This window comes from Larus michahellis, chromosome 5, assembly GCF_964199755.1.
Source record: "Larus michahellis chromosome 5, bLarMic1.1, whole genome shotgun sequence".
Taxonomy (NCBI): Eukaryota; Metazoa; Chordata; class Aves; order Charadriiformes; family Laridae; genus Larus; species Larus michahellis.
This window is the reverse complement of record NC_133900.1, coordinates 34,295,668-34,318,482: the sequence shown is the minus strand read 5'-3', so window position 1 is coordinate 34,318,482 and position 22,815 is coordinate 34,295,668. Positions and strand designations below refer to the sequence as shown.

Here is a 22,815-nt window from a genome sequence, read left to right as displayed (position 1 = left end):
AACCTATTACGGAAGATAATTGCTGACACAAATTTAGCCATACCAAGTTACTAGCATTACTCGACACTTAAGTCTCTTGGCACACTTGCGTATGCGTGACTGTTTTAGAAACTGGTAGAGCAGAAGCACATCTGCTCCAAAAGAAACCCAGGAATGGAAAAGGGATACAAGGGATCATCTAGATCCTTCCCTCCTGATCGTATCAGTTATTCCTTACACCTCTCGCAATCTCAAGAGGAAAGTCAGCAAGGTGCGAGTTCTGGATCCTGGTCTCTCATTGCCTCCTCTGCACCAACCTGTCCTGGAGTCATCTTCAGAGCAGAGAGCATGAAAATAGCAAGTTTTCCGCTCCCCTAGACACAGGCAAAGCCCTCTGGTGCCCGAGTGCAATTCTCCAGAAAAAAAGAAGATGCGAGTGAGAGATTCGCCTCAATAAAAGGTGATTTAGGATTCTGGGAGGCAAGACGACCGCATCCCTGCCTTCCCCGAGCCTGGCCGATATGGCAGGATCACTTTCCATCTGGTCTCCCAACCATGCTGCTGTTGCCGCTGGAGTTCTCTGCAGCCATATGGACCAGTCACAATGGCACCGCTTGCCTTCCCGCAGTCCCTGCTGAACTCACATCACCCCCAACAGCCACAGGGAAATCACAGCTCCCCTGCTTCACCTGAATTGTAACAACAGACAGGCATCCCATCCCACATTTATACTAAGTTCACACATACACGTGCCAGCAAGAATGAAACGTCTGTGAAGCTAACTACTGATTTGGACACAGTACAAGCCACCCAGGTGAGACTGAGAAAACTTTAGCAGCTTTCATACAGGCTATTGAGCCAGCAGCTATTTCAGGTACCTTGAGACTTGAGTGCCTCTTTCAAGAACGTTATTTGATTTTTGGATTTGGTTTCAACTGTACACTTTCATCCCAGCAACTGCCCACTGGAGAGGATGTCCTCTGCCCACTACTTGCTGGAAATAGATTTTGAACCTGCTTAAGAGTAAAAAAAAAAAAAAAAAAAAAAGGAGAGAGAGAAAAAAGTGTGGTCTCCAAAGAGGATGAAACTACAGCTATGAGAGACTGCAAAACACATATTGAGAATGAGACAGCAAATGCAAACCATCGTGACATTTTGTTCAGTTGTTGCTACTGTGCTTCTGCTGCCAATAAGGGGAATTTGTGTTCCTGCTGTGGAAGCACTTCCTTAATTGCACATATATCCAGCTTTCTGCTTAGTACTAAAATCTACACAGAGTGTACATACAGCTGCTGGATGTCTCTGGCCCCATTACAGCTTTGCTTTATGCACAACGGGGAAGTGCAACCTCACAGAAGAAACTTCAAAGGCCGAGGTGGACTGCATGGCTCAGGTAGTAGCAGATGGAGAACTTTGTTTCATAGAGTGTCAAATTCAAATACAGATCACGGCATCATTAACCAAAAACCACAGTGGCTGCCATGTGGCCACCAGGAGTTGCTGGGCTCCCTTTCCTGCTTGAAAAAAGGGTGCAGAACGGAGGTCCCACGTGTTGGTTGACCTTTTCAGCACCACATGGGCATGTGGACTCCCCGATCCCCAAAGCAACTGGGAGGGGTCTGTTTGAAAATAGCTCTAAATGGGTTACCAATGTGACATCTGAGGTTCTCTGGACTGATGGATAGATAGTTGGCCTCTTTCTTCACAGCACAGAGCTATACGCTTTTCAAGATCATTTAGTTCAATAAAGGAACAGGATGTTGGGTGGTGGATGCAGTCCCTGAGGATGGTCCCTTTCCTGTTCTCCCTGAAACTGGCATCGTGCCTGTTGTCGTATGGACAACTCCTACTACCAGTTCTAAAATATGCGGGATTTTGTCCAGGTTACACTTTTCAGTGAAAGAAAAGCATCAGTTCTACAGGCACATGGAAATTCCTGAGCAAAATCCAGCAAAACCTGACCAGATGACTTCTGAGTGACAGCTGGCATGTGTTCCGCAGACCGTATTTTGGAAACACCTCATTTAAAACACGGGAGCGTCATAATTCTTCACGCCTAAGGTGAGCACGGTATCTGAAGAAGTTACTGCCAAAGGAAGTGACCAAGGCAAATGCTATCTCCGGGTGACTGAGGATGCTGGTAAGAACCGGGAGCTCTGCAAGCCCCTGCCAGAGGTAACTCTCGCACTTCAGGTGCTAAGAGGCCTGTTGGCTAAAGGGAACAAGAATCAGTTAGTGTTAAAGTAGGACCTGATGGACTAATCTTGTAGGCTTACAGAATAGTACCTCCAGGATGAGAAGCTATCTTCTCTAAGGGGAAAGCTGGGAGGTACGCTCTTCTACCTCATCAAAAAATGCAGCACAAAGCTGCTTCCCACACAGCATATCTTTCAAAAATATGTGTAAGGTGAAAGGCTGCTCTTTCTGAGTACATCATGAAGAGGAGAGAGAGTTTGTGCTAGCTAAACCAGCATCTCAGAGCCATTTTTGCTGCAAAAAGCAAGCTGTAGAGAGGATAAGCTAGCAGGGTTCATGTCACTGCTCTTGTAGAAAACCTCTCATTGTAGTATTTTATGGAGGAACTAGAAACCTGACCATTCTCCAGTCCCACAGATCATCCTTGCCTGTGCCAATCATACAGCAACTTGATTCACTTAGGAGCACACTCTGCCCTCACTTACATCGGCATCAACAGAAGTTCTCTAGAAAGGAAAACTATAGGGGTAGATGTGGGATTTCTGTGGGTATTCACTCCGCCCACGACACCAGATCCCATAGAAAAATCAGGTTTAAAAAAACTCGGTCTTGCAAGAAGAGATGCACACAGGTTTCTTCACGGTGGAAACAAACTGGTAGGAAGTGTAAAAAAAGGCCACCTAATATGCCATTTGTCAGCATATTTCCCAGGGAAGCATGAGATCCAAATGCACGCCCTGTCCTCAAGCAGGGGGTTGTAACCCACTTCTCTCACTTCTCAAAAGAGTGCCCTGACCATCCACCACTAGCCTCAGGTGTAAAAAGTGTGTAAAAAAGAAGAGAAATATACGGGACTGGACACTTACGATTGCAGGGAGATTTATCCTTTTGGAGGAGGACAGGCCTGCACTGCCAGACCTTACCCAATGGCTCTCCAGGGCAAAATGAATGGGTGGTCCTCATTCTTTTTAGGCTGTGCTCTTTCTGCACACAAACCTGCCTCCCCCTCCCTGCTCTTCCTCCCATTGACAGCCAAAGGCAGTTCTGCTGTATGTTGCGAGGCACTGCAAAGGACAGTATCATTTCCCAGCTAATTAGCATTTGTGGCCACAAACTCCTTTAGTCCCCTCTTTTAGAGCCCACTTTCCTGCTGGGAATATAAACCACTGCCTCAGTGACACACACCTGCATGGAAATGCATACACATGAACTCCCAATTAAGGGATAATTGCTGCAAAACATAAGTGGCTCTCATGAAACAAAGCAAACAGTGGTCGTATTAATAATCAATTAGATAGAGCAGCCACCTGATGCTGCCTATTTGGAGAAGTCCCCAGCTTCCATCAGCTTTTGCCCGCACAAGAGCAGCTGGATAAAGTCTGTGTCACCAGTCATCTTGACTCGGCAAAACACCCTTTTCTGCCTCTTGACTCAGGGATGCTTTTCCCCTTGCTCTAGTTTCTATTTAAAACCATGAATGTGGATAAATATCCTGTCCAGTTTAAAATGCAACTGGGTCAGCAAACTGTATGTTGTACCCTGTTTTGTAATTAAACTATTTGGTGAAACACCTCAATTATAATTAAAGAAGCAACTATCCCCCTGTTAAAGGTGCCACAAATTACACATTTCAATGCAAAAGTTCATCTGGAAGCTTACGGCATATTAACCAATCTTACATCTCACTGATGTTTTGATCTACAACCTATCACAATGAGCTAATTTGATGTGATTCGGTGTCTCTAATTATATTTGATCATGTGCAATATGATGCTGGCATCTTTCAAAGAACAAATTAAATGAGCTAAGGGGTTAATTGCTAATAACTCTGCCATTACTGTTGGAGCGTTGGAGAATGGGACCTTTCCTGCCTTCTCAGGTTAGGCTTGAAAAAACGCACACACAGAAGAGAGTGGAACTGAAAGAGATGTTTCTGACAACACCAGGGAACTGTCTGATCTCCACAGAGCACCGCCAGCTCCTGCCAACTCTGGCAGGTCAGACTGCTTATCCCACTGCCTTATCCTATTCCTCCCAGTTGAGGAAAAGCGGAAGGCAGGGAAGCATGGACATCGGGCAGGGTGTTGTTTGATTTTATGTCCATTCCTTTTTTTTTTCTTTTTTCATATTTGAGTTTGCCCCTTCACCCCTCAGCTATGTGTGGAAACCTCAGTGTGACAGCACCTGCGCTGCTCCTTCTGCTGCTTGCCTGGGCCACCTATAGGAATCATAGAATGGTTCGTGTTGGAAGGGACCTTAAAGATCATCTAGTTCCAAGCCCCCTGCCATGGGCAGGGACACCTCCCACTAGACCAGGCTGCTCAAAGCCCCATCCAGCTCTAGCCCTCTGATCATCTTCGTGGCCCTCCGCTGGACCCATTCCAACAGGTCCATGTCCTTCTTGTACTGAGGACTCCAGGGCTCCACACAGTACTCCAGGTGTTTCAGAACTTGTAGGTAGGTTCAGCTTGATATTAACTATAAAACTGGGAATGGGGAGGCATGCCACGGTGCAGCTGGCATTGACACTGGTTACGGCTGGTGGGCAAAAGCATATGGCTGCAGAGAAGCTGATCTGCTTTTCCCAGAGACCAAGCAAACCCTTGGTCCTTACTTGGTCCCAAGTGAACAAGCAAGACGTACTTGGATTTGACCTCAGGCCATGAGACTGCTGTATTTTAACATACTTTCTTTTATTTGGATCTTGGGCTTTTTTTTCAGTGGCTGTGATCTGAGCCTACTCTAGTGCTCATCATGTCCTAGTGGATCTGAGGGACTGGTAAGTGCTGCTTTAGAAGCTTTGCCTGCCCACCTCTGTCTCTTTCCTTCTTGCCCTCCGGAGCAGCTGTATGCTGCTATGTGGCTCAGCTTTTCAATAATAGTAAGATCTGCTCTAGCATTGATCCATAAGAGCTTGACAGAGTTAATTGCAATTAAATAGGCTGGGAATTATAAGACTAAATTCCCCAGCTACTGAAAAGAGGACAGAATGTATCCCTGAGCGTGGCTGTTCACACCACTTTGAAATATCAGGGGGGGAAAAAATGAAGGGGGAGAATAAAATCAAAGAGAAAAAGCAAGGAGAAGGCTCTGGGACTCTGGATTCCAGCACTACATTACACTGAATGTGTATTTTGTACAGTTTCACAGCATAAGCTTTTCTTCCTCTGTTTTGGTGTTAAAGCCAGTGACTACTTTAGAAGGCAACAGGTGGAAAAGAAAACCAAAACCAAACACAGTGCCCAGAGTGGGAAGAGTCTGGGGTACACGCTCACCAAAGCATTTGGAAATGCTGCTCACAGCTGCAGCATATGCATTACCCTACTCAGAATCAAAGCAGCTTTTCAAAAAGATGGAAAAAAGCCTTAGCCTGCTGCCTGCCTTCTCCCAAGTTCTCTCTTACTTAGTTACCTGCACCATCACATCAGAAACTTCTCCGAACAAATAAACAAAGTCTTAAACAAAGAACCTATTCATCTCTAAATTAAAATAATCATGTAATCCTTCAACCCACCAAGTTACCTTTCATCTTTCCATTTTTTTAAATTTATCTTACCAGCTTCAGCAAGTGGCTGTAATAAAGTGTCACATTAAGGTATTCATATTCATTAGTGTTCAGGTCTTTGTTCTTTTAATAGTGTTGGAAAGAATCTGCAAAGAGGCTGTATTAGGCGGCTGTCCAATCTGGGTGTTTGATCTCCTTCTGACTTCAAAAGTCAGGAGAGGAAAAAAAACCAACATTGAGAACGGTTCTTTTGAATGTCAGATGGGGAGTATACGATTTCTGAGCCTGCCAAGTGTTAATTGGTGTCTGCCCTGACCACGGTACAAATAAGATTCAGAGCCAGTTAATGTACAGTCATGAATCTCGGCTATTGACAGAGTGAGCCAGGATACTAGAAGGCAGGAAAAAGCGCAATTATTATGACAGCGGCTCACAGAGGATCTTTTCAGAGATCACTTCCACGCATGATGTTAAATCATGCTGTTTGGGTCTCAGCTGCCCAACTGGGCATTACAGACCTTCCCGAGGGAATAACCAGACTGGCTGCTGAAATTTCAGAGGTGCTTGTAACATTGCATTCAAACAAACTACCCAACACCACCAATCTCTGTTTCTAGCAAAGGTAATGAAGTTCCCCAGTACTACCCTGCACTTCCAGAACAACATATCCCATGGCAAACACTCTTGTCATGGCACAACGGCAAGTTGATTTGATGCAAAGAAGCATCAGAAAAGAAAACAAAAAGTGGCTGCTAAATTCCTGAGGAAAACCAACTGATTAATATTACAGTTGTCAACAAGCTGGCTTGGCAGACCTAAATGCTCTTTACAGTTTTGGGGATCTTAACAGGGAAAGAAAACAGCCTACGGAAAAGGAAAATGGGAAAAATCTTCTGTGCTAATTATTCCTTCTGATGTTTGTGGACACGTTTCTGCAATTCTGATTAAATCTAAACTTGGGTTAGATTGGGAGGTAACACTTTAAGCTTCATCTCCTGAGAAATCAGTCATCAGCGCTGAGTGACAACCACTTTGCTACTTAGCCATGACAGCCTAACTTACCCTAATGCAAATTGGCAACTGTTTCTTCTGTGCGTGGCAGAGGAAAACCGAGGAGAATTCAGATAGGGGAATTACCGTCATTAACAATCAATTTTTCTCTTAACAGCCGCAGCGGATTTAGGATTTCAGAGGCCCCCCCCTGTGACTCAGAGACCCCCCTCCCGTGAGCAATGAGTCTGAAGCTGGAGCCACCACTGCACTTAGGCAAGCTCCTGCTCACAGGGGCACCCGCTGCTGTGGGGGGTACAGAGTTTGCTGAAGGGTCGGCTTGCTCCTGCCAGGGGCAGGGCAGGCTACCCACTCCGGGTTTACTTAAATGCCAGCAGGAAAACTAGATTAAGCCCCTGAAGATAGATTATTAGGCAGACACATACCCTACTTGTTCCCACGTCATGCAGCTTCCCCTGGGAGCCTGTACTGGACCACGGTACATCCTCCTATGCCAAGCTGGCCGGCTGGCGCACACACAAAGCATGTGCACAAGCATGAGGGAATTATAATCTATCAAACTAAAAATTAAAACAACTTTATACTATGCTTGAAAGGTGCCTCTCAGAATAAGTGGAATGCTTTTTTTCTTTAAAAGGTAAAGGAAAGACAGTAGGCTGATATTAATATGCTCCGCCAGCTATGTATTCTTTGGATGCCAAATATTACTGTGATTTTTTGAAAGGGAAGAAAAAACTGAAACCAAACCGCCCGCAGCTCTGCCCAGCAAGGCACCACAATCCAAAGCCATTAATCAGTTCCCAATCAATCTTGTCTACCAGCAGCAGTCAGTCAGCTCTCCGTTACCACCCATTCATCACGCCATGCCCTAACTCACTGCGTCATTAGCCACCAACGAGGCCTTAGTCAGGATGTCCAAGTGCCAGGACACTGCTGTTGGTGCTCACCTCGGCTACTGGGATGCCTTCGGGCGGACGGCACTGGAGCAGGACCTCTTGCTCCAGGGACACTTCTTTCCCCAAGGGCTCCTGCTCGAAAGTTTTCCGGAGATCTGGGGAGGGAGAAGGAGAAGAAAAAGAATTAGTAGTATTAAGAGCTGGTTGTATAAATTACATTTGATTGCCATACTGCATAAATGTGAGGGATCTTTCTAAACAGAGAAAATAGCATTTTTTCTCCCTGTAAATTGAAGCACTTAAAAACTGGGATGTGTTTTCACTTCATTCCAACATTAAGCTGTCAAAGGTTTCATAGTGGATTTATTATTTATATTGTGGTACAGCATGTGAACCCAGCGAGGATCGAAGGCCTCACTGTGGAAGGTCATGTTCAGACACAGAACAAAAAGTGAAACAAGTCCCTTCTTCAGACAATTTATGTTTGGTAAATGATGCCAGTGAAGTACTAAAGAAAGTTATGGAAAATTAAATAAACCTGTAAAACTAAAGCACATAAGCCTTAAACTCAGGGATGCAAGTGTTCGTGCTGCGATTTGATGTACTGTTAGTTTCTAAGCATTAACTTTACAGCTTTACCTAATGTGTCTTCACTTTATCATTATCCCTGTAGCACTAAGTAGATAATAACAGTAATAATAATGATAACAATAATAGTAGTAGTCGTAGTAGTAGCAGTAGTAGTAATCTGGAGCTGAACTATGCTTGGATCCTGGCACAGCCCCACAGAAATGTGGCAGGCAGAAAGGGCATTCAATGCACCTCCAAATGTTGGACCCCTTCATCATCCTAGGCAGCTGTGCACTCCGGCTTTTTTGTATGCTTCGGTAATATCTTTGCGTTGGGAGTAAAAATGGACTTGAGAAGTTCCCTCCTCACCACTGGCTTGCCATGGTCCGGCCCCCTCTCCGCTGTGCCAGGGAGGACGGGGTTTCGGAGAACCGAGCATTCAGCCCCAGTAGCAACTGGGGATATTTCTCCCTGCTGCCAGCTTCTGCTGCAAATGGACGCAGGGCCACGTCTGAGGCCATATCGGCGAGCTGGCCTGACTTTAAAAAAAAAAACAACCTTGCAAAGAAGTTACTTTTATTTTACTTTTTGTTCTGAAGTCAGACAAGTTCCCTATGCCAGCTCAAGGCGAGGTTGCACAAATACTTGTGTCGTATTGGAAACAAGTCATATGGGAACAATTTAAAAGCCAAGTATTTCATATTTTGAAGCCATAACCTGCAGCTGTGCTGGAAAACGGATCACTGAATTGAACCAGTTTACAAATAAACCATCCAAAGGGTTATTTTTCATCTAGATTACCTCCAAGATCTGATTTACAGCTGACCCCAGCAGGAACGGCATCAGCACTACCACAAGGCAAAATCTGGGGCAGGCAAATGCACGGATGGAAAAGGGACGGGGCGTCTGCCTTCAAAATCAGCTGCTCTGAAACTCGCCTTTGGATAGCACAAGCCCACTATCTCAGCCAACACTGGGAAAACGTCAGTTGTTCAACTACCTGGAATTAAATGTCAATCTAATTGTCCTGTGGAAAAGCTCTGTCATAGCTGGAGATGCTGATTTTAACTTATTACATGGCAAACTTTTAATGTCCTCAAACCCATGCACTTCCCTAGTGAAACTAAGGCATCTCTGTTCCTTCCCTGCACCGCAGGCACTAGAGGAGTGACTCCAAACCCCAGTCCCTCCCCACCTCTGGCATTCCTGCTCCCTCCGGCACACAGGGCAGGGACGCTGAGAGCCCCTCTGATGGGTCAACATTTATCGCCACAGTTCAGGGCACAGAAAGATAAGCTTTGGCAGCTCCTACTGTGGCAATATAAGACATTATTGCCTCCAACTGTCTGCTTGTTTGGGGGTTACCCTCTGCTGAAAGGAAGCACGTGCCAATGTCAGAGGTACCTCACTACAAAACCCTCCATTTTAACCTCAGTTGTTGATGAAGGGGGCTTTAACCTACAACACTGGGTAACTTATGGCAAAGCAAACATCTGGAAGTAATAATTTCTAAGGATGTCACACTGGAGTTATTCCAGGCTAGTGAGGCTCATTCATGTGAGAGCGACCACAACAAGACAACTGACCAGATTAGGTCAGTCTCCGATGCCTGTCCATAGCTCCAGCATCACAAGCCCACCAGCTTCATCCCACTCTCTCCGAGAGGCAAATCAGGGGACATTTGGGTTGTACAGCTTAATTTGAGTAAACCCAAAACCCTCCAGGTGCCCTGTGGGTGGGAGTCATTCCGAGGGCACAACGCTGAGTTTTGGCTTGCTGTACTTCTGCATGTTAAACATAGAGACCAGCAGCTCTTTCAGGAGCTGGTGGGTTTCTTGGGATGTGACATGCTTCCTTTGGCCCAAGCTCCTCACGCATTCTGTGGGCTTGATAGGTATCCTGGGCACAAATAATGCCAGGTTGATGCAGTTTGCTTTAAATTAGCAAATATTGCAAGCAGTACCCATATGATCATATTATTGCTCATCCCACAGGTATTTCCAAAGGAAAAGAATTACCTCCACATCAGGTATACCCTAGTGCATCTATCAGGTACACATACGTGCATGGTGCAGACAATTATAACAGATGTATCATGCTTTAATATCACGGCTGAGGATAAATGAGAATGGTAATAGAAGCATATAAGCACAGTAATAAGCAGTACATTAATAATGGCTTTCAGGTGTTCAGATATGGAGGAATGAAGACAGTAAAGGCAGATTAGATAGATAATAATCTGAGATTTTGCCTTGACACATTGATTTACTGCCCTGCCTACCTTCCTGAAACATTAATAGAGCTCTGAAGTTCTCCAGAGCCTCACACGCACAATAATCACCTCTCTCACAAAGCACTTGCCTTTGAAAAAACCCCCAAATTCTAATGCGTACAAAAGTAAACAGCATTAGTCTAGAAATGTGTAATAACAGTAAAAAAAACCCACTTTAACCTCTTTATTATCAACAGCTGGAATTGCTAGGTACAAACAGCCCCTTTTCCCTGGGAACCACTGCAGTGGGGCTGGGGCAGGTGAGACGAATCCTGTGGGGCCTGGGCTGCCCCGGCTGCCCCCTGCCCGCGGAGCCTTCCTGTGTGCAGATGTTTTAACGGCGCCGTTGGATTCCAGCAGGTCAATAATCCACAAACTAAAAATACACTAAGTTGGGGCCTTGACATAATAGACAGTAATGTTCTCAAAGGAGCCATTAGATACTATTGAGCAAACGATACTAATTTGGGGGGGGGGGGGGGGGGGGGAAGTACATAATTGTGTATTTACAAGATTGGGAGCTCTCATACCCTATTCTGTTGGCTCCTTCCCACATGTTCCCAGTTTTATCCCACCAGAACTACCCCCCCACCTCCCGCCACAGCCATGCCACCTACAAATAGCTACAGATGTCAGCTGTGCAGGGCAGGTTTTAGCCAACCAAGCATAAGGTTCACTGGTTGTCACCGACAAAAAAGTTAACAAGGTGGTTTTTTAAGTGATGAAGAAGCAGAGGGCAGGACAAACAACTTCGTCACCTGCTCTAACTGTCATGAAACACCCTCCTGGGACAGCACTGGGCTTTGAAATGACTGCTTTTTTTCCTACGGCCCTTGCAGTATGATTTCTGTCGATAACAACGACGTCCTTCTAATTCTTCAGTCTTCAGCTCCCTTTGCCATTTAACAATTATAGTCATCATGGCAACTTCACGCTGCCGACCGGGAGTGGGTAAGCTTGCTAATGTACTGAGGGACTTTGGATCTTTTCCAAGCAGAGTATTTCCAATAACGTTTTTCACTTTTTCAAAGCGTCACATAAGTTACAATTGCCTGCAAGCAAGGACAGAAGGGATACATTTTCCCAGAGAATGGTAAAAGACGAATAAAATACATCCCATTTAAAAAAAAAAACAGAGAAAAGTTTTAACAATCTTCAGAAAATACGCCTGAAAAAGCAAAACAATAAAAGATTTGATCCATTCTGGGTCAGGACCTCTTTGTCTGTGAAGAGGCAGTGTGAATTATTAAAGCCTCGGGTTGGCAGCAGCCCTGTTAATGCGACACTGAGAGAGAGCCTTCTCCACCCTCACCTTCAATAGGGAGAGGCACAAGAGAAAGGCGGTTGCCCTTTCTTTCCATTATTATTTCGGTAATATAGGATAATCCCTGATTGTCTGTGTTAGCAATACTCTTCCTCCCCTTATAGAGGTAATACTGCTGCCACAGCACATATCTCTTCTGGAGCGGAGCGAGCCCTGGTGGAGAGTGATGCTGAAGGGTCCACCTTGTTTTTCTCACCAGCTCTCTCACGTATTTCACCCAGCTGCAGGTGGGGATGTCACCGCCAGGCTCAGGGGACAGCCTGCACCCCCAGCGGGCATTTTCCCCCTCCCCTAACTTCCCTTCAAGGCTGTCTTCATAAAAAGAAACCAAGGAGAAGAATTAAAATTCTGGTCTGCCACCTTGAGCCAGACTCTATTTTCTTTACTAACGCATAGTCTTAGTAAATTCAGAGGGGGCTCTTGTGGCATGTATCGCGGCACATTTACAGCATACTTAAGATGAGACTTTCCTCCAAGACTCCTGAAATACTCCTGCACAGCCCTCTCTGGCAAGGACAGATGGCTGCATTCAGAGCTGCATTGAAATGAGAGAATTTCCACAAGCATAAAACTGAAATAGTATAATGGGAAATCAGAATCTCAGTGTACACCATATTGTTAGCTTTATTTCTGAATCGCTATGCTTTTTAGGGAGAGGGGCATTAGATCTTAATTTTGATGCACTGCTAAATGACTTCCTTTTATGTTTAATGCATTTTTAGCTTACAAACCACTCAGAAGTCGCATTTTCGCCTGCTAAAGGTAATAGTTTCTACAGGAATTCATGGCATTTCCTCCCTTCCTTTTCTACCTGTCAGCTTCTAAGAAAGAGCATAGAATGACCCTATTCTTTTTTTAATCAAATGTATTTTATCTCTTTGCTGTTCTGGGTTTTACTGTGATGGGTGGGTGGTTAAAACTTTAAGGATATCTTTTATCATTTCTGAGAAATGTGATAAGAGGTAGACCAGACGCCTTCAAGACAGTGCTAATGCAAGGGTGACTAATGAATGAGCATGAAAAACGGACACTTGTCAGCCAGGAATTAGATGTAAACCAGAAACGAACAGAACAATGCAGCATTACTGTCAGGGAAAGATGGATTTCTGCCCTTGGTAGACCTTAAAGGCTCCTTAAAGTGCTCCTTCTAGTAACTCCAACATCAACTTTCCTTCTATAACAAACAATTCAAAAAATGAGACAGCATTAGGAGCACAAAAAGAAAAAACACATTATTTTATATCCAACTTTCACACAGAATCACAGAATGGTAGGGGTTGGAAGGGACCATATTAACTATGGCCAGTGAGAGACGTACATTTGGCGTGTGCCTTCAGAGAAATAAGGTTTAAAGAATGTAAGAAGACCTTCACAGTAAGTACATATTTCCATATAGAAGACAGCTTGCTTTATATGGGTAAGTACATACAGGCATCCATATAAAATCAAACAGGTCATAAGCAAAAAACACAACTGAAACACCAGAAAAAAAAGGGAATATGGCTTGGTATTATTTTAACAATTATTAGGGGATCAATAGGTACCAAGCTCTCCACTTCAAGCCTATGTCCTACCATTGAGAGTGTTCTCAAGAGGTAAGGTTCAATGCTGTTTAATTTTACCTAGCCTAATAAGAAATGCCAAACAGAAAAATAATTGTGGAAAAAGAGTGGTAAAATGCCACTGATGTTCTACAAAATGAAACAGGATCCACATGCTTGTGAAAACACATCTCACTGCATTTATTCCCAAACTTGGATGACTGATGCTGAGTTACAGAAACATGACCAATATTGTAAAACTGATCCTCTTCCATCATTTTCCACAATGCAGGTGGAGTTAAGAGATGCCTTCTTCCGCAAAAAAAGGCATTAGAGACTGAATTGCAATTCTAAATGTAAGAAACCACATGCTATCGGGCATACTTTGGCCTCTCCTTTCTGTTCACAGCTGAGTCTACGACCTTTGTGTGGGGATCGATCACACTGGTGGGTAAGTAATGGAAAGGTTAGGTACAAATAATCCCTTCTTTTTATTATTTTATTTTGTCCTTGTGTGGTTCCAGCTCTCTGTTGTTAATTATATTAAACCAGATTTCCATTGAGACAGTCACAGGAGTGTCATCAGTCTGTAACCCAGGGGATCCCTCTGAAACCTCTATCAATTGCAGTTGTAAGCGTGGCACTTTGCCCTGTGGAGTCCCCGGCTGTATCAGCCACATGCTGGGTGCTGATCAAAGCCCCCTGCCCTCCTTCAGTGTGCTGCTGCTCACGGGATAAGATCGCAGCAGGACAAGGATGTCCTCTCAGCCGGCCCAAACATCAACAACTGGAGCTGAGGACAGAGGAAATAACTCGACACCTCAAAACCCTTTCTTTATGCTCCGTACAGCAACTGTGCCACTCTTTCCTTCTCTGGAGGGGCTGTTTCACATCTTGCCAGCCCTAAAGACAAATGCCATGGCACTATGAGGCTGCCCCAGCCACCTTCTCAGCCTGGAGAGGAACATCAAGGACGGTGGAGCTTCCCCCTTTCCAGAAATACCTGGCATCCCGCAGCTTGTGCTGAGTTTGTCCATAACCCTCCAGCGGCCCTGGGAGTGAGGCCTTGGGATGCCACCCCGCACAGCCGAGAAACCACATCAGCTTTCACAGCCAAGCGGCTGGTGGGGACTGAGGCAGACTTCCTGGGAGTGCACAACATGTTTTGGGGTCACAGCCTGCTACACTGCTGACCTGAGGTACTGAACAAGGTGATGAACGCCCTTTGCTCGGCAGGCTGCAATCTGCAAGATGCTTTGCCTGAGCCCAGGACCTTCTCTCCTCTTTTGTTCCTTATGTACCTACAGCCTGAGCAAACCGGAGGTGCCCACCTGCTAGCCCCTCATCCTGCCGACGGCATCCTCAGCCAGCTGGGGATAACGCTGCTCCCTGATGACTCCTCAGAGCCTCACCACCTGCATGTCTGCAGAAAAAAACATCTTCTTCCCCTTCTCTCTTCAGCTCTAGCCTAGTTCAGCCAGATGCTGGTAAGCAAAAACACCCTTTTGCAACACAGCTTCCACATGGGCTGTGCTTATAATGAAGAACCACCCACTCAACACATTCGGTATTGATACAACCGTAAAAAATACAAGCAAGCGAACTTTATCAAGAATTCACTGAGCAGATGGGTTCCCGGGTGTACATCAATTGCACTGTTCTCCTCCTTTTATACTTTCACTTGATAGTTTGGTATTTCTTGGTTTTCTTTGTAAGCTTAACCTGCACACTAACTTAAAAACTTAATTCTATTCACTATTTTATTTGGTGATTGAAGATGGAATCCAAAGTTCTTGTTTTTCAAATAAATTTAAATGTAAAGTTCAAATAACCTAATCTCAACAGGTGCCTTTCTAGATGACAGATATACTAAAGGTACTAAAGATAGACATTAGAAACATCAGGCGTACATTGCAATTCATATGTAGAATTGAATTTACAACACACTGAGACACTAAAACAGAAAGTAATTTGTATAAATGTGGTATTTTGTTGTTGTTGCTCTTCTGATACACTAATCTGACCCGCACAGCTGTCTGGTCACTACCATAACATACACAAAATTTTGTTAACTTCCTGACTGCATCTATGTTTCACCACGAGGCACTAAGCAGACTCTACTGAAAGATGATCATTTCTGAGGCAAGACAGCGTAGGTAGGGTATTCCCAAGGCTACTGCTGAGGGATTAAATTCATATAAATCCAGTAAAGGGGTTTCCTTTTGTTTTTTAAGCAAAGCTAAAAGTGAAGTCAAGTCCATCTTGATTTATAAAGTCTTAGCTCTTTTTTACAGAGCAATGTGATTTGTACTTATTACAGTTGCAACTGCATCCTTAAGTTTGGGAGTCTGTCAAGCCTGCTAACCTGGGAAGTGGTACAGAAACATGCCTGTCAGGAACAAAAGCAGAGTGGTGGTATCAAATACGTTAAATGCTCAGTTAACTTCCCTGCTGCCCTTTCTGTGATCTGCTGTTCTCTCTTCAGTAATCTCAGCTCCGGAGCACGTGCCTCAGTTACCACTTTATTAACTACAAGCAGCAGATATTGATCAGTAGAAACTTAAATGGTACACAAGGAAGGACTAAGGTCCTATCTTTGCTAACTCTCATACACACTTCTCAAAGTTCACAAAGCACATTTTTGGGTTATTTTTTAACACTGCGTATCATGGACATACCTTCCTATTAAAACTTTCAAGTGACGTCCTTCCCAGATCGCTCTCCTTATCTCGACACCCACCCAACTTTGTATCTGTTGCAATGTGCTCTAATCCTTTGGTGGCTACAAATGTCCACACAGCTTTGCTTGGGAATGAGGGAAGAAAGTCTCTGCAGCAACGTACCGTGGAGCACAGGCCCCAGGACTAAAAGGTGAGATAACTCAGTGTCAGTAAAGAATCTGTGGGCTTTTTTTTTCGTATCTGTGTCTTTGTATGACTGCATACTCCTTGTAAGTGGAGACAAACCATCAGGCGAACTAGTCTACTTTCTGTACTGCATTTATCTTATCAGTATACAGTATCTGACATGCATATATCAGCTACATTCCTTTGAAAAAAAAGTCTGGGGGAAAAAAGGCTTTTAGATAAGTACATAGGAAACTAATATTAAATTATACAACAGATTAACAAGTGCAGTTCCTTACTACATCAGGGCTTTTAAAAATGATTTTTTTTTTTTTAATTCTGCTTTTAGCTAATGAATAAAGGAAAAGAAGAGACTATTCACATTCATTACACCAAAAGAGATCAGGTAACAGAAATTATGGAGAAAGCTGCTATTTTCTTATAAGTTTTCAACATATCCAAAATCAGGCAGCAGATTTAGGGCTTATATTCTCACTGTATTTTCTCAAGGACAGCCTGGGTTAACAACATGAAGTCAGTGAGACTACAGCAACGCCAAACTGGAGCAAATAAAAAGTGAGTCCGCTTTACGTACATGGGCTCAGAGCAATTTGTCTTAGCCACCCCTTTATTATCTGATATAAAAATTAGGTCAAATCCTGCAGCTATTGTTTAGTCTTTGTCAGGTGTATTTTCCAGTGGGTTTAACTCTGCTCTTAGTTAAGCAGGCTCAGGCCTCATTCACCCTTTTAACAGGAATTTTGCCCTGTTAGGTTTTATCTGTTCAATGACATCAGCCTTGTTACATAAAATTCACGTTAAAACTTTATATTGGGCTTGGGTTTTTTTCAACCAAAGATAAAGCTACCCAAACCCCCTCCTTCCTCCCTCCAGAAAAGTAACATTTTTTTAATTGAGCAGAAAAACTGTACCAAAAGTACAGTGTGTGTTGTATTAGTAGTATTGTATTAGCAGTATTAGTGACTGCTAGTGCTCCTGATAGGATGTGCCTAGAATAAATGTGTGAATAAGTAGGAAATACATTTTAGCACTTTCATAGGCCAGTATCTCAGAAAATTGTATCTTTTCAGCTCCACCAAGATATACATTAGGTATCCCTACTCTGTAGGCTACTGAGATACCTAGAATGGCAAAGTGAAAATCAATCCCAAAAAATCTGCTATTTTAAGAGGATGAAATGCTCATCTGTCTTCTCATGGGGAGACCAGTGCCTCAGAAAGATGAATTCCATGAAATAGGAAAAAAGCTGAAAATAGAAAAGCTGAAAATAGTGATGTTTCTATCACCTGTTATTTCCCCCCCTTTTCAGAAACAGCCTGCACAGGAGGGAGTGATTTTCCAGCCCACTCGTCATCCAGGAGTGCAACGGCGAGACGCCGTTAAATGCCCCAAACACTTAGAGAAGCCAGGATGTTGGCTTTAGACTCGGACTCTTTTCCTGTCTACATTGCCAGCATGGGCAGCCTTTGAAAACCAGCTGTGTCTTCACTCCATATTTATAGATTACTGCCTTCCTGAGTAGCTGAAGCTCTGGGCCGGAGCGATGTTGCAATTGATTTTCACAGAGAACTTTCATTGACCAGGTTGTTATATACTTTCTGACACGTGCCTGACCCTGCATTAAACAAATACAAGCCGCTTTTCCAGGAGCACATTTTTCACACTTTCAAATTACTTTTCAGTTAATTCTATTACACGCTCAGTGAACAGAGATGTTGAATGCTATTTGGTTTTTTTGTTTGTTTTAATGGAGTGCAGCTCCAGCCCTTGAGAGGACACAATAATTCCAGAATAAGACCGGTGGGCATAAGGGAGAAAAGTGAGAAAGAGGTGGAGAACAGGAGAAGGAGAAAGAGGAGGGGGAAGAGGAGAGGAAGGGGGAGAAGGAGAGAAGCTTTTCTTAATGTATTAGGTATGGCTAGAGATGAAATCACCAGGTTCAGGTAGCAAGATAAATAATAATATAACTTAAGCAGAGCACTTTATATGCTCCATTTACCCTTCACCTTTCCCAAAGGTGTCAGTGCTCACTTTTTGTACTGTTTAAAACTGAAGACTGCACTGGTGACAAATATGCAACTACAGCTGCGTACAGAGCTGGAGAGATGGATTCTTCTGCCCCTCTTAAATTTTGACATCCTTGATTTTCTAGATTAATAAATACTGCATGGACCCTACCTTGCACCCCAGACACATGGCACATTGTGTAGCCATCTGAAGACCTAGCAGGTGTGTTTAAAGTTTAGACAGGAAACAGCTATTACACCTCTAAAGCCAAGGCTCTGAATATAGACGAGTATCTGTATATCTGAGTCCACAGTTTGAAACAGGGACCTTCTCGATCAAACAGTATCGTAAAGTGAGGCATATACCCCACATCATATGTCCGAGTTCCTAAAAAAATAGCCCTGAGTTACCTGAGAAATTTATAGAAATCTGTGAAACTGGAAATGGGAAATTTTGCACAGAATGCGCTTTTGCTGCTGTTTGAAAATCTGCAGTTTGAAGGCTTCAACCCTTAATCCCAAGGAGTCTAAGTGATTTGCTTATGTCACAGCTGCCCAAGAAACCCAAATTCAGGAATGAGAAATTAAAAAAACTTCACTAAAATACAAAGCCACATTTGAGTTAAAGGCACAGAAAACTCCCTGGAGTTTATTTAATTAGACAGTTTTAAAAAAACCCACCAAGACTCTAGAAAAATCACTGATGTGATTGTTCCTCTCTCTCCAAATTATGGTAAGAAAAAGAAGCAAACTTTATATTATGAATGCCTTCAATAGAAATTTGGACACCTGGGAAGAAATGTCAATTGATATAAAATAACTTGCATACACATACAATGGTTATGTGTTATACAGAAATTAAGTGCCTAGGAATGGCAGTATACGCAAGTTACTTAACCATCAAGTGAAATACACTCAGACTTCTAAATGGCATTAATTTAATGGTCATCTGTCAAGGGCTAACTGGCAGGACATGAAAATCTACTTAATGAGTTAACTTAGGAGTTATAATCTAAAAAACCTGTTTAAACATTGCTAAGCCTATCTGAAGTGCTCACTGCTTAGAAGAAAAAAAAAAAACTGAAATTGCTCTCTTTTGTTTCAGTACAGAAAAAGAAATCCTCGAAGTCTTGAGAAGTTTCCTGCCATGGAAAAGCTTTATACACATATGTACTGGTGTTTCTAATTCTGAAGGAAGACAGTACAGTAATTTTAATGCCCCTTAACCCTGGGGAAATTATTCTCTGAGGCTAATCCTATACTCAAAAGTACAGCTCCTCTACTTCCAGTCAGTTACTTGGACCAAAAGCATTCAAAAATGGGTATTTAAATTGCACCTCCTAGATCTGTATCAGGATATTTACACAGAAGGTAATACCTCTTCAAGGATTTAACCCCGTAATACTTTTGCAAGAACAAAAGGAGAATCAAGCTCTAAATGTAGACTTTTAAATGACAGTCGTCTCTGTAGAAAGCTTTATTTGGCTGGAATAATTCTCTTCTCTCATTATAAATTGTTAGGCAGAGTCCAGGAAATGTAAGTATGCTGCAAACCCAGCTTCTAATGACCTCTTCTCACAAAATGTGTTTTTGCTGAGGTGAAAACAGCAGAAGAGATGTAATTCCAGATGATATATTTTGTTCCCATTACACAAAACAGGATTTCATCATGTGAAAGAGAAATGGGAGTCCCCAGTGTGACTACTCTATTACAAAGAAAAGTACCTCTTTGAAAATTAATGAACATTAAATATTTGTACAGTCAAATGAAGATCTGTTTTCAGGGAACTGGTTGCCCTGTGTTCTTGGAGCCTAATCTGGGAATGGTTCAAAATAAATACTGAGGTTAGTAGCTATGAATAACAATGATGAAATATTAGGGTTGAGATGATCACTTTCAATCTTGTATTACCAATCTGATTACATGATACACTAAACACACATTTTTTTTCTTTATTAAAGAAGAGCAGCTTTATTATATGATTGCAGACGTATATATTTTCAGCTTGGCAGAAAAGGACCTGGGTGTCCTGGTGGACACCAAGTTGACCATGAGCCAGCACTGTGCCCTTGCTGCAAAGAAGGCAAATGGTATCCTGGGCTGCATTAGACAAAGTATTGCCAGCAGAATGAGGGCGGTGATCCTTCCCCTCTATTCAGCACTGGTGAGGCCACACCTGGAGTACTGGGTCCAGTTCTGGGCTCCCCAGTAGACGAGGGATATGGACGCACCAGAAAGAGTTCAGCAAAGGGCCACAAAGATGACTACCATCTGTCCTGTGAGGAGAGGCTGAGAGAGCTGGGACTGTACAGCACAGAGGAGAGGCGCCCACCTATGTGTACAAATACCTGAAGGGAGAGTGCAAAGAGCAGGCTCTTTTCATTGATGGCCGGTGACAGGACCAGAGGCAATGGGCACAAACTGAAACACAGGAGGCTCCCTCTGAACACCAGGGAACACTTTTTCACTATGAGGGTGACTAAGCACTGGCAAAAGTTGCCTAGAGAGGTGGTGGGGTCTCCCTCCTCGGAGATGCTAAAAAGCCATCTGGAATCAGTCCTATGCAACTGGCTCTAGATGGCCCTGCCTGAGCAGTGGGGTTGGAGAAGATGACCCCCAGAGGTCCCTTCTATCCTCAGCCATTCTGTGATTCTGTGAAAGGAACAGCTGTCACCTCATTTCATAGCTTTCTTTGGTAATATGCCTACTTATTAGCTTCAGACGCTTTTCTTGAGATATGGTAGCTACCATACACAAGAAATACTGGTTTTGATGCTTTTCTCCCACACAAAGAAGAATGAGATTTTGCTTTTAAGAACAGGATAAACTGAAACTCTTATGAATGCTTCTGAAGGTGTTAATTTTAGTATGCATCAGTAACTTCAGAAAATACAAGGCCTAAGTGGTCAGAAACAACATCTCTCTCCCGAAGGCCACAGACCCCACTTTTCCTCACCCAAACACCATCGACTCAACACGCAGAGTAAAGACACTCACATGCAATGCGGACGTAGGCTTTCCGGCTCTTGGTGGTGCCTGCAGAGCTCCAGGCAACACACTGGCACCAATAATCTTCGGGCCCGAAGAGCTCCTCGACTTGCTGGCGGGAAATCTCAATGCTTACCTCCCGGACAATCAGACCTGTCAGGGGACAAGTAACATTGGTCAACGTTATGCTTACAGGTAGAAAGAAAGAAGTGCAGAACAGAAGTCTGCTTGCAAAGTTGTTGTGAGACCTTACAGCTCTCTATCAGTATCTACTCAGCAACAGGGACTGTCATAGGAATGTGAAGGAAAAAAACCAACACTTTACCTGCATAATAAGAGAAGTGGGTGAATGAAAAACTAATCACTGCGACTTTGACTTTTATCACATACTGCATGTATGTTAGACAAATAAGAGGAACAGCACCTCAGCAGATATAAATTGTACCACATCCCTAGGACGATTTACATCAAGTGACAATCCAGCTTAGTTTTATTTTCATACAAATATCATAAAATCACAGAGTCATTCAATTTATATGACTCAGCCCTTCTGTATTTCATCTCCTTTTGCTAGACAGATACAGCACAGAGAGAAGACTTGTTCACTCTGACACTGAACTGCCCAGGAAAATGGATTTTGCCACTGTAGAAACTCACAGAATCATAGAATGGTTTGGGCTATAAAGGAGCTTAAAGATCATCTAGTTCCAACCCCCCTGCCATGGGCAGGGACACCTCCCACTAGACCAGGCTGCTCAAAGCCCCATCCAGCCTGGCCTTGAACACTTCCAGGGATGGGGCATCCACAGCTTCTCCGGGCAACCTGGTCCAGTGTCTCACCACCCTCAGAGTGAAAAATTTCTTCCTAATATCTAATAAGAACCTTCCTTCTTTCAGTTTAAAAGCGTTACCCCTCATCCTATCTCTCCACTCCCTCATAAAGAGTCCCTCCCCATCTTCCCTGTAGGCTCCCTTTAGGTACTGGAAGGCCGCTATAAGGTCTCCCTGGAGTCTCTTTTTCTCCAGGCTGAACAACACCAAAATGTCCCAATGCTCTGTAATGACGGGGACAAGTGCTGCAGTACGGTTATTGCAAGCTCCCAGATCAGCGACTATCATTGTCATACATACTGCAGATACTGCGATGTTGTTTAGGTGATTTTATAACACAGTGCAATACACGTCAGTGCCTGAGAATCTCCCTGGCCCTTTTCTCCATAACGAATGTCAACACAGCCCCCCCCAGACCCACACTGACAACAACAGTGACCGACTCGCTATCCTTCCGAGCAGACCGGTATTTGACCACATTTCCCACACAGTGCTCTCTGTTGGGAAGTCATTTTGCTTCTTCTAAGTGCAAGGAAATACTGCGGTGTCTCAGACACCACTGCAAGGATTGTTGATAATATGTTGATGCTCTAACGACAACCACTGTGTTTCATACTGACACAACCCCCCCTCTCTGCCTCAAAACGCACTGCCTGGTCAAAACACTCTTAATTCAAGCCAAGATACTGGGCGGGGGTGGGAGAGAGTGTGTATACCTCTTGTTAGCGTATTTGGTCTTTGTTGCTGATGCCAAAGTATCAATAAACTTCTAATGTGTATCTGCCTGTAGAAAACACCATCGCCATTTCAAAAATGCACTCTTGCAAA

At 43.7% G+C, this 22,815-nt stretch overlaps 1 protein-coding gene across 2 annotated transcripts in view; it reads right to left on the bottom strand.

Moving 5' to 3' along the window:
• The window catches only part of UNC5C (unc-5 netrin receptor C), a 261,374-nt gene that overhangs the window by 51,666 nt on the left and 186,893 nt on the right, over positions 1 to 22,815 (bottom strand). For both annotated transcript variants that reach the window (XM_074589517.1, XM_074589518.1), the window contains exons 3-4: positions 21,166 to 21,309; positions 7,639 to 7,742 (exon numbers count right to left, since the gene is read on the bottom strand). In XM_074589517.1, coding sequence (XP_074445618.1) covers positions 7,639 to 7,742; positions 21,166 to 21,309 — 248 coding nt within the window. The remainder of the gene's footprint in view (positions 1 to 7,638; positions 7,743 to 21,165; positions 21,310 to 22,815) is intronic.